Source organism: Sarcophilus harrisii, chromosome 3, assembly GCF_902635505.1.
Source record: "Sarcophilus harrisii chromosome 3, mSarHar1.11, whole genome shotgun sequence".
Taxonomy (NCBI): domain Eukaryota; kingdom Metazoa; phylum Chordata; class Mammalia; order Dasyuromorphia; family Dasyuridae; genus Sarcophilus; species Sarcophilus harrisii.
In genome coordinates, this window is record NC_045428.1 from 183,832,308 (window position 1) to 183,845,159 (window position 12,852).

The 12,852-nt window shown below is 33.7% G+C and overlaps 1 protein-coding gene across 3 annotated transcripts in view; it reads left to right on the forward strand.

Annotated features, from left to right (window-relative positions):
• The window catches only part of CADM2 (cell adhesion molecule 2), a 1,401,218-nt gene that overhangs the window by 1,067,725 nt on the left and 320,641 nt on the right, over positions 1–12,852 (forward strand). For all 3 annotated transcript variants that reach the window (XM_031963623.1, XM_031963625.1, XM_031963624.1), the window contains one exon: positions 5,770–5,919. In XM_031963623.1, coding sequence (XP_031819483.1) covers positions 5,770–5,919 — 150 coding nt within the window. The remainder of the gene's footprint in view (positions 1–5,769; positions 5,920–12,852) is intronic.

The following is a 12,852-nucleotide window of genomic DNA, read 5'->3' on the forward strand; positions in this document are numbered from 1 at the left end:
AGCTCAACTGAAGAACTTTTGCTACATATAACTTCCTCCCTCCCTCCCTCCCTTCCTTCCTTCCTTCCTTCCTTTCTTCCTTTCTTCCTTTCTTCCTTCCTTCCTTCTTTCCTTCCTTCCTTCCTTCCTTCCTTTTTTCCTTCCTTCCTTCCTTCCTTCCTTTTTTCCTTTCTTCCTTCCTTCCTTCCTTCCTTCCTTCCTTCCTTCCTTCCTTCCTTTCTTCTTTCCTTCCTTCCTTCCTCCTCTCTTCCTCTTAATAAGTAAAGAACAAAATCCCATTAGGTATCTAATGCAAAGTTGTTTTATATTCCTTTTTTTCCTAGAATTGTTTTAAATTTATTTTTTTCTTTGCAAGGGTGGAGTGGATGGAGAGGGTTCCTTTGTTTTTAAAAGAACAGCTACCTATTCCTTTGAAATATTATTATTCACTTTAGGGAGAAACAAAAGATATTTTTCAGTTCCCAAATAAATATTATAATATATGCTGAAAAAAAGCAATGACTAACATACTTGCTTTCACTCTTGTCCCTTTCTCCCGCTTCCTCTTCTGCTCTCCCTCTCCTTTTCCCTCTTTCCCTCTATCGTTCTTGCTCTGCCTCTCCCTCCCCTTCTCGCTCTTTCCCTCTATCGTTCTTCCTCTCCCTCTCTCCCTCTCCTTTTCTCCCTCTGTCCTTCCCTCTGTCCTTCTCCCCCTCCCTCTCTCCCTCTCTCTGTTTCCCTCTCTTCCTCTTCCTCTCTCTACCTTCCTCTCCCTCTCCCTTTCTTTCTCTCCCTTTCCTCCCTCTCTCCCTTTCTTTCTCCATTTCCTTCTCTCCCTCTCTCTCCCTCCCTCTTCCTTCCTCCTTCATTTCTTCTGTCCTTCCTTTCCCTCTTCTTTCTCTTCCCCCATCTCTCCCTCTGTCTCTTCCATACCTTCTTTTCCCTTAATTCCTCCCATCTGTCAAACTATATCTGAAATGATTATTGCTCTTATTTACTAGGCACTCAGGCACAATGTGCACTGATCCACTGGTATGACCCACACTTAATCTTTAACAGCTGAAGAGAGATGGAGAAAGCCATTGCCTTTAACAAATCATTCAGAAGATAGTAAGGCTTGAATAATTCTGTTTTGGAAAGCAAAGCCATGCTCTGTTGTTGATGTTCAAACATCCCTCTTTGCCTGCTAGGATTCCTTTGACAATAATTCTGGCTTCAGGGATATCTCAGGTTGCTTTTTCACTGTGGTTCTACTATGTTGTAAAAGATGGTACTTCCCAGATTGTCATCAGCAATAGGGTCACCAGAGTTTTGACATCTTTATTCCCCACAGGGAAAGTGTGCAAAACTGTTTGCATGTAAAGTGTTACAAAAGTATTATATTAAACTGACTCTGAACTTGGCAAAAGATGTGTTTTAATTAATAACTTTTGAGCCTAGTGATATCTGTAGATAAGGCTGAATTTGAACCGTCCTTCATTTATAGTTTTCTAGGTGCCTGCATTCATCACTTTCTAGGTATAGAAAAGGGAATCAAATGGAATAATACAAGTAATTTACCCTGATAGGAAAAAAAAGACAGTGCTGTATAGACATTCTTCATTAAACACTTTTGTGTCATTTAATTCATCATTTTCTTCTAGCATAGATATTTGAAAATAAACCATGATCATTTTTCACACATGTGACCAGTTAGAAGCAAGTATTAGACAAAGAAGAACTAAATAACCCAAGATCATTTTACACAGTCCAAAGAAAAAACAACCAAATTGTGTAGTTTTCTTTGAAGAACGAGGTTAAAGTTATTGTTTTAAAGTAAAGAAAAATCCATAAAGTAGGAAAATAGTGGCTTTTTTGACTGATAGGAGGGGGGAAAAAAGAAAAATTATAGTAAAATAGAGACTAAAGGGAGAAAAATTCCCTTCCAAAAATAAGAAGGACTTATTGGTCATAGTAATAAGGTGTATCTTCTTTAGAAAGCATGACATTTACTTATGTGAAAAATCTAAACAGGAAAAAGTCATTTTAGGCTTCTCCATTCTTTTTTCATTTATTTCAAATATAAGTACATAATGCTAAACTTGTCTTGGTTGACATGTCCCATCACATATTAGTCCCCAGAATATAATGAATTTAAATACATTTTTAAGAGAACGACTTTTGGATCAAGTCTTCTCTATGACTAGAGTTCTAGATCAGCAATAACCAATAGTTTTTTATTTTTCCCCTATTCACCTTGCTCCAAAAGAATTAATTCATCATTATTGATCATGAGAGAGAATTAAGGTGAGGATTTTGAGAGAAACTTTTCGAATTGAATGATAACTGAGGGAAATGAAGCATACACAGGTCAAAAAATGCTAAGTCATAGAAAGTCTATTTACATGATGGTGTTCTGACATGGAAACCTTGATGTGTTCAAGGTTTTTATTTTGTTTTGTTTTTAAGCAAATAAGCATCTATACTTTTCTTTTCCCTCTCCTAGGTATACCAGAGATCTTAATTCTCTTTAATTCCCTAGATGAGTTATGATTATTAGCAAACTGAGAGCTAGATCAAATTTAAGTCAATCGACTTAATGTTTCTTTATATTGCATTCCATATTAAATCCATTGAGATAAAATTCCACTGTATTTTTGTATACTTCTAAAAATTTAATTCATTTCATTCTATTAAACTTTTCCCAACACCACTTTTAGTTGGAATGAATTTATGAATTATTAAATGGCAACTTTTCACCAAAACTTTTCTAAAATTGGGGAGTCATAGATGTGTCATATCACTGTCTTGTTATAGGATAAAGAGTACCTGATTAAAAAAACAGCTGCTATGTCCCATAGGTTCTCATTTAAACTCTTTTGACAACTAGTTGTATACCTTGTTTCAATCTCTCTAAGCCTTAATTTTATTATCAGAGAATGATCACTAGATATTCTTTCTGTTCTATAATTCCACAATCAGCTTATAGACACCTGATAAAAGTGAATCCTTTACTATTGAAATGATTCTAAAAACACAATTTAGGGAAATATCTCTTAAAAAACATGGAGAAATTCTAGCCATATGAAAAGATGCTCCAAGTCATTATTAATCAGAGGAATGTAAATTAAGATAATTCTGAGATACCACTACACACTTGTCAGATTGGCTAGAATGACAGGAAAAGATAATGTGAAATGTTGAAGGGAATGTGGGAAAACAGGGACACTGATACATTGTTGGTGGAATTATGAATACATCCAGCCATTCTAGAGAGCAATTTGGAACTATGCTCAAAAAGTTATCAAACTGTGCATACCCTTTGATCCAGCAGTGTTACTACTGGGCCTATATGCCAAAGAGATCTTAAAGAAGGGAAAGGGACCTATATGTGCACGAATGCTTGTGGCAGCCCTCTTTATAGTGGCCAGAAAGTGGAAACTGAGTGTATGTCCCTCAATTGCAGAATGGCTGAATAAATTGTGGTATATGAATATTATGGAATATTATTGTTCTATAAGAAATGACCAACAGGATGGTTTCAGATAGGCCTAGAGAGACTTACACGAACTGATGCTGAGTGAAATGAGCAGGACCAAGAGATCATTATATACTTCAACAACAATACTATATGATGATCAATTCTGATGGATGTGGCCCTCTTCAACAATGAGATGAACCAAATCAGTTCCAATAGAGCAGTAATGAACTAACCAGCTTTACCCAGCAAAAGAACTCTGGGATATGACTATGAACCACTACATAGAATTCCCAATCCCTCTATTTTTGTCCACCTGCATTTTTAATTTCCTTCACAGGCTAATTGTACAGTATTTCAAAGTCTGATTCTTTTTGTACAGCAAAATAACTGTTTGGACATGTATACATATATTGAATTTAACTAAAAAAAACATGAATCTTTACTCAGTAAAAAATATTTTTAAAGTACACTTAATTTTTAACCTTATAGTTTAAACATTATCATGCTTGACTGAATCTTCCTCCAGGCTTCCTTCTGTTCTCTTCTGTGTATTTTTAAAATTACTGAATAAAACTTTTCTTCTTTTTTATTGCTATTGCAAATTGAAAAAAAAAAACATGGAGGAAAAAAAGCAGCTTAAAATTATGCTGAGTTTGATGTTTATGAGCTGTCAATCTGGTTTATCCAGCATTTATTCTATTTTTCTGTCTTTGGTCACATTTTCTTTGATGTGTCTTTTCTGCTCACCTCACTTCAAAGATTGCTGGTTCTCCATGTTTTCCATATTTGAGGTCACCTCTGAGCTGAAAATGAAACCCATCCTACTATGACTCCTGATGGCTTTCAAGTCAATTCTCAAAGAATTTATTCTAGACATCTTCTAACCCCAATTTGAAAACTCCACCCAAAAGATTATAGAGAGGTATCCTGGTTGAGTTGCTATAGTGACTGAATTGTTGCCTTTAACTTTTCAAAGCTCCTGATATAAGCTCTTTTACAGTTGATAGGTTTAATTATGTAATGTGGTCATGAACCTATGTATTTGTGTCATTTGGATTGGTAAAAAAATTTTCCTCTTTAAGCTCTTTTGTCTCTTATGGTTTTTAATCAGCAGGCTTCTTGGTAATAAGATTATTTTTTTTAATGTTAGGAGCTAGAGCATAGCACCAAGTGGTGCTTCATAGTCATGATATAATAATTATAAAACTAATTAAAAGGGAAATATATTTCATGAGTCTGATTAAGTCATTCTAATGTACTTGAATATAGAAATTATTTTTCATTTAATGAGTTATCTTGCTCAAATAATATTATTTTAAACGACCCTAGTGATTTTTTTTGATTCAATTCAGATTATCTTGATATATCTTTAATTCACCTTCTGAGTTATAATTTACTTATTGCACATTTTACTAGTCAAAATATGATTTATTTTGTAAAAATGTTGCTTAAAATTATACAATTTAGTTAATATAAGTAGAAGAAGGCAATGTGATGGTGTGGCAAAGAAATGGCTTTGCAAACAATGTGAGTTCAAATTCTGGTTTTAGTCACTTATTACCCATGTGATTTAGGGCAAGTGACAACCTTTCTGAGTCTTACTTTTCTCACTTGTAAAGCAGTTAGACAATAATAACCTCAAAACTCCCTTCTGCTTCAAACTATATGATCCTAGAAGACATAGGATGGCTAGACGTGGTACCTTCTTTATTGTTATGGTATACACACCCACACACACACACACACACACACACACACTATATATATATATTCTGACCTCTGTTAAAAAAAAATCATTAACTATATATTTTTGATTTGGATCTCTGTGGATAGGAATACTATTTTTAAAAATGGAACCTAAATTGTGGACAGATACATTTTTATAGATTTTATCTTTGATTGCATATTACCTTTATGTTTGTGCATTAAAGGAAGCATTTTTCTCTTATCTATTGCAATAATATGGTTTTAAAGAATTAAATTCTTTATTCATCTTTCCCGTCTGATGAAGATGAAGTATAATGCTACATAGTCAATATAAGGGCAATAAAAACTAATGATTATGATGTCTCTACATGAATTAATATCAAAGTTTTGTATACAACTGCCCAACATTTTTGTAATAATAATGGGGGACTTTCAAAAAACTTCATTTAGTATTTTTAAATTTCACATTATAGCAATGTTAGTTATTAAATGTTTCTCCACTATTTTCTTCCTTTTGTAGCTTTTTTGTTTCTTTAATAAGAATATTCGTTTACTGCTGATTATACAAGTTGCTGGAAAAAATATGTTCTCTAACTTTCACATATTCTTTTAACCCCCTTCAGGCAGCCAAGGGCAATTTCCACTGACACAGAATGTCACAGTTGTTGAAGGTGGAACAGCAAATTTGACCTGTAGGGTTGATCAAAATGATAACACCTCCCTCCAGTGGTCAAATCCAGCTCAACAAACTCTATACTTCGACGACAAGAAAGGTGAATATATTTTCTTTTAAATATTTTAATCATAATCTGAAACATTCTAATCATAATAAATTTATTTTCCTGAGATATCACAAATTATTTCTTTTGATTACCAAACTGCTGTTAAGTGTATTTAAACATGTTAAATATTAAATACTTTAGTTTGCAAGTCATAAACTCTAAAGATAACTTGATTTTAACTTTTTAATAAAATAAACATTGCTAATTCTATTTTTAGTATTTCTTTTTCTTCACCAGCCTGTTCACTTTTGGTTTCTTTCTCACAAATGGCTTAAATACAGACTAAAAATTCCAATTCCCAGGGATTATTTTACCATAATATGCAAAAGTCTTTTATTAAACTGAAATGACAATTTAAAATATTATATAACATGGCATGATTAAATGATTTGATTCTCCTTATTTGTGTCTAGAAAGAAAAATCTCTTACTGAGGACTTTCCATGATGAAGTTAATTTCAAATTACCAAGAAACTCTTAAATTAAGGGGGATATTGCATTTACTTAATATTGAGCTGTGCTTTATTAATTGTTTTGGTTTTTCTAATTGAATGATACATAGATTTGTTTAGACTATTCAGAGAATCAAATAAAATTATTTTATTTCTCTTTCTGCTGACATAAATTTTGGGGGAAAACATTTCTAAAACCCTGTGATTTTGACTGGGAGGAACTAAAAAATTTCACAAAAATACCATGAATTTTCACAGTTAGTCCTCATTCCAAATATGAAATGTACTGCTTAAGAATATAGTCATTGACTTAATAATTGACTTATAATTTAAAAATTCTTTTAAAATTATATTTAACACTGAAGAAACAGGATGATGTTTTATTATATCTAGCCCTAAAATCTTAGTTTCTTTTAAGACTTTGCAGCTGATTTTTTAATCTTATTTTTATTTTTTAAAATTATTTTTGCTGAGGCAATTGGGGTTAAGTGACTTGCCCAGGATCACACAACCAGGAAGTGCTAAGTGTCTGAGGCCAGATTTGAACTCAGGTCCTCCTGACTTCAGGATTGGTACTCTAGCTACTATACCAACTAGTTGTCCTTTTACAGCTGATTTTAAAATAATAATAATAATATAGATATATTTTCTTTGCAAAATCCAACTTTTTTGAAATTATTATTTGTATTAAAACTACAATGTTCCATAAATTAACAGTTTCATGATTATAGAAATTAGTATCCTTTGGTGGGGGATAATAGTTGAAATGGAACAGAATCATGCTATTTATAGCTTACTTTAAGTCTTAAGGATGCTATGAGACTTTGATTAAAGGTTCATGATTGAGATTTTTTTTTTATATATATATCATCATTTCTGTCTAACAAGTATGAAAGTCACAGACATAGACTTTAAGCTGAAGAATACTTTAAAATGATTTGTTAATGAATACAAATGAATATGCATATTAAGTTTAGCTAAAAGTATACCACATTAACTTTACTCTAATTTTAACCCAATTTATGAGCTGAATGAATTTTAGCAATAAAGTGAGTATTTTAATATCTAAATCTGCAATTACTAAGCAGAGGCAAATTTTATCATATACATGAAATTCTCGGGTATATAAAGTTATAAAGAAACATTTTTTGGGGGAAAAGGTTAACACTATCTTTTCAAACTTTATAAATTGCTAAGGATTTTTTTGAAGTAGGATTTTTCATATGATTCTACCTGAAATTTATAATTTTAAAAATTTCCATCAGTGAATTTTATATTCAAGGTAAAATCCTGCTGCTGCTGTTCATCCCTTGTTTTTGAAGAAGAGAAAAAATATATTCCTTTCCTTAAGTGTTTCTATTTCTAATGTTTTGCAGATATTCTGTGACTTAAATGGGTTTGTCATATCCTAGAGATATTTATGTACATATCAAATTTAATTGGAAAGTTATGTTGAAAAAAAAAAGGATAAAAGGTTCCAAAAATAATTTGATAGTGTTTTTGGAAGCTTATTATTGGAAGCCCTTCTCCTTTCATTTCTACTTCCTTTCTCCCTTTTCTTTCTCTTTTGCCTTCCCCTTATTTTATCTTTTGTTTTTTTTTCCCCCTTTGCTCTCTTTTCTTCTTCTTCCTCTTTTCCCTCCCTCTTTTAATACCAGTGCCAGGTTCGAAGTCATGCAATATCTTTTTTTTTTTCTGGCCAAACTATAAAATGCATAATAAATATTTATTCTTCACTTACATACCTTAGAAATATCTTACACCTTTCCCACCCCAGGTATCCTACCCCAGGTATCCAATGATACATATCTTTTTAGTTTTCTTTAAACAAGGTACTTCATCTCATGACTCCAGGCATGTTTTTTCGGCTCTCCCCCGTGCCTGAAATATTCTTCCTTCTAATTTCTATCTCCTGGTTTCTTGGTCTTCCTTCAAGATGCAGCTAAGACATCATCTCTTGTAGGAAAGCTATCCCATTTCCCCTTAATTTTAGGTAGTTCTCTCCAATAATTATGTTCAATTTATCCTAACTATAGCTTGTTTATGCATAATTGCTTTCATGTTGTCTCTTGCCTTAGACTGTGAACTACTTAAGAGCAAGAACAATCTGTTTTTTCATTTTCTTATATCCTCAGAGTTTTTAACATAGTGCCAGGCAAATAGTAAGCTCATAATGAATATAACTTGATTGACTAATTTCAATTCTCCCCCACCTTGCTTTTTTCTCCCTTGATCAAACTCTTTTTGCAAAGTTTGTAGGTTTTTTGTTCATTGTGCATCATATAGGGGCAATGAAGGGAAGAATCTAAGAAGCAGAAAACGTGTATAGATTACTAGTAGTTATGATATAGGCAGCAGTCAGTGACCTACCCATGGTTACCTATTACCCAACTCTCACCTGTGGCATTAAAAAGCTGTGGTATGCACAACAATCACAACCATCTTGGCAGATGAACCAAAACAGAAGGTAGCCAACAGATCTCAAACCCATTAGTGAATTAGAAGGATGTCTATCCTAAACATGTGAAGATTTCTCCTGAGGACAAACAATATCATTAACAACAATAAGAACCTATAATCCCCTAAATGATAAATGGTAGAACTTGGGATTCCAGTATGTGTCTTTTTACTACAACTAAGTCTCAAATAGTTCAAATAATTAATATTTTTAAGTGGTCACATATTTTGAATTTATCCTATCAAAGTTATTATTCTATAAAATTTCACAACTGGTTCCAACCCAATGGAGATATGTAGTAAGAGAATTCAATTATTTCAGAGGATTAATTAATTATGTTAATCAGGACCTAACTATAGATTGCAGTAGAATCTTCACTTAAAACTCAGACTTTATATTTCAGTGGCATAGCGCCCTATTACATAGATGGGGGGAAAATGAGTTCCTGAGAGAGTTCACAATTGCTGCTGCTTCCAGAAGCCAGGAGAGTGCTTTCATCACCTTATAGTTAATGTGCAATTGTATTTCAGAGGGTTAGTTACATTGTATAGTTTAAGGGTTTGCCTTTGAACAAGAAGCAGGGCATTGATTGAGTCTTCCTAGAGGAATCATCAAATCAGTTGAAACCTAGTTTTTGCAGAAAGTGGAATTGAGCTGAACACCCATCCCTTGGACTGAGGCTGATAGAATTTAAAATTTCTGAGAATACTTGAAATTGTAGTTTGTTGGGAACCTAATGATATATTTTCTGGAAGGAAATTAATCATAATCTAAGGATAAATGAAAAGTAGTGGATAGGAATGCATGGCTTTACTATGTTTTCTAGTAGACACTTTGTCAGGTTCCTGCTCCATAAGTTCTGCCCCTCCAGGCCGAATAATTCTGTCTTTCAGTCTTTAGCTTTTCTTTGTCCTTAACTATTACATGCTCTCTAGTGTTTTTCATTCTGTTAATGGTGTTATACTAGCCTTTTGATATTATCTTACTTCCCCCCCCAAATTAAAGATTTTGCTCCACATGTTTTATCCAAGATGATATCCAAATGACAAGAGAAGCCCCGGAATTCTTTTTCTTTCTCTCTTTCTGACTTTGGGAATGAGCCATGAGGTAGAGCACTTAAGAAGCTCCTTAAAGGAGAAATTCTATTTCAACCCTACTTCTGTGAGAACCACCCCATGGAATCAAGATAAAAGTGGTTTATCTAGGTGGGACTAGATGAGTCCAGAGCTGGAGAATTCCAACCCTATTGAATTAAAGACTCATTCAGTTCTTTTCAAATTCCAGCTCAAGCTGCACCAGGCTGCATCAAGATTAAGCCCCAGCTTGTACCCAAGGCTTCTATTATAAAAAGAGGCAACTTGGGGCTCAGTCCTTGCAGAGGACCTAACATGCCATGCCATGCATAGCAGCAACCTCTGCCCACTGAAATGATATTTTCTTTCAGCGTTATCTTCTCTTTATCTTTCTTACCTTTTTCCTTAACAAGACTTTATATCTCTCTGTTGGGATTTCTCCACTAGAAACTTTATATCTCTCTGCCAGGACCTTGCCACTAAGGAATTCAGTCTTTCTATTCATGTATAGCAAAGGCTGACTTCCCAATGCCAATAATAAACTTTTTATCAGTCTGTGTTTTAGGGTTTGTAAATTCCTTTACAAAGAACCTCTGTTCCATCAGAAGGGGGTTTCCACAACTCCCTACCCTACCCTGAATTCTAAGGGGATATAGGGGAGCCAAACCTCTGCATTTGGTTCCCTGAATCCCAAACCTGCCACTAACCTCATCATATAACTCCCTGACCACTAGGAACCCTAATCTCATCACATATAGTAGTCACTTATCAGGAACAAGTCAGGTTAACAAATATGACTGAAGGGATACTATCCAGAGTCCAATTCATTAAGGAGTAGAGCAAAAAACAAAGGTCCAGGAATCTGTCTCCAAATGACCAAGAGATAAAGGGAGAATATAGAGAACCGACCCATGAAGAATGTGTCTATGTCTTGATGGGTAGGAGATCAGGGAAGTAAACTGAAGAGAAGAGTAAAAAGAAGCTTGGATCCTTTCTTTTTTCCTGGTGAGCAAGAAGCCAGATATAATTGTGTAGAGAATTGTCAAATTTCTAGGAGTCTATGCCTGGATATAGAAGAGACAGGGATTTGTACGTTAGTGTAGAGGAAGCAAGCAAGGTTGTCCAAATGCCAGGATAGCAAAAAGAAAAAAAGGCAAAAAAAAAAAGCATGAAGTCATTTAGATATATGAGCAATATCTTCTCCTCTTGAATGAGAATGGAATATTAGCTAAGAGATCTTTTCTCCAGTCCCTCCTTTACCTTTCTTTCTTTTCCCCTTTCGTTTTTCTTTCTGAAGAACTATCTGAAAGGAATACTTGCTTATGTAGCAGCATACACCATAGCAAATTAAATAAATACAAAAATAAATTACAAAGAAGCAAAATCTGCCACATTTGTCCCAACAAACACCCTTCCCACACATCAAAGTGAGATGATCCTAGAACAGATGTAGCCATTGTTATATTCACTAATTTTCTGTCCACTTTTCTGTTTTTACCACAATTCTTTCATATTTATTAAATTTAGTAGCTAAGCACTTTGGGAGACATAGTGTATTCAGAAACAAGAAAGATAAAAAAGGGGGAGGAGAGGTCATTGAAACACAAGCTGAATGCAGTTAAGATAATAGAAATAGAAAAAAAAGGCAATTAAATCATCGAGTTTGTTTCTAGGGAAGTGTGGGGGAAACAATTGCAGTGAGGTTATTTGATTACTTAATTTTTGGAAAAGAACTTTCAAGTCCTACCTATTGTTGGGGGGGGGGGGGGGGATAAATAGAAAAAAAAGGCAATTAAATCATCGAGTTTGTTTCTAGGGAAGTGTGGGGGAAACAATTGCAGTGAGGTTATTTGATTACTTAATTTTTGGAAAAGAACTTTCAAGTCCTACCTATTGTTGGGGGGGGGGGGGAGTTAAATGCTGTCAGTAAGACTCTTTTCATGTACATAACTATTCTTTTATACATATTCCATATATTTTTATGGGACTGATATCTTTCAATATTGTTAGCAAGCATGTCTTGGCAGATTGTTCCCAAATACATTGCATTCTCATTGATTCATAGATTTGGAGCTTGCAAGCCTTTATTTGAAAGTAGAAATATAATGTGAATAGGCATATCAGAGGAACCTGTGATTTTGTCAGATGCAATTGGCTAACAGACAAATCCTTCCCCTTTCACTCACATTCATCTACAATTTTATAGCTAAATCCCAGGGGGTTTCCTGAGACTTGTAGTTTAAATTACTTGCCCAGTATCAAGTGGCTAATAAGATTATCAGAGGGATGATTTGAAATCAGTATTTTTTTGTTACCAAACTTAGAACTCTAGCCATCATGCCATGATGATTTTATGTTATCAAGTGTACCTAATTATAATGTCACTTTTGTGTAAGACTGGAAATGATTTCTATTTATGAGATGTATAGTCTAGCTAAGATGACTTCATGAATGGCATTCCATTTTCTTTTTGTCTTGGAATAGTCTGTTTCCCATGTGCAACATACTTCCTCTTTATTTCAGTCTCTTATGATTCCTACCTTCCTTGAAAATTCTGATTGCATGCTACCTCTTACATGAGACCTTTTTGAAACATTTCTGATTCTACTGCCTCACTCAAAAAAAATCCTTATATTTATTTTGAATATATTTCTTATTTGCCTATGTGTATATAAGTTGTTTCTTAAATAGAATGTAATCTTATTTGGGGCAAAGTGTGCTTTGTTGTTTTTTTTTTTATTTTGTATTTCCATATCTTGGTTTTCATCATGCCTCTGTCATTCATTGTCTATATTACTTTAGATAAATCATTTTGCTTCTTTGGGCTTTTTTTCTCCCATTATAAGACAAGAGATTCCTTCAGCTTTAAATTTATGATTCTATGATCTTAGCTTTAGTAGCTTTTCATAATAAATCACATACAAAAATACACAGAAAAGGAA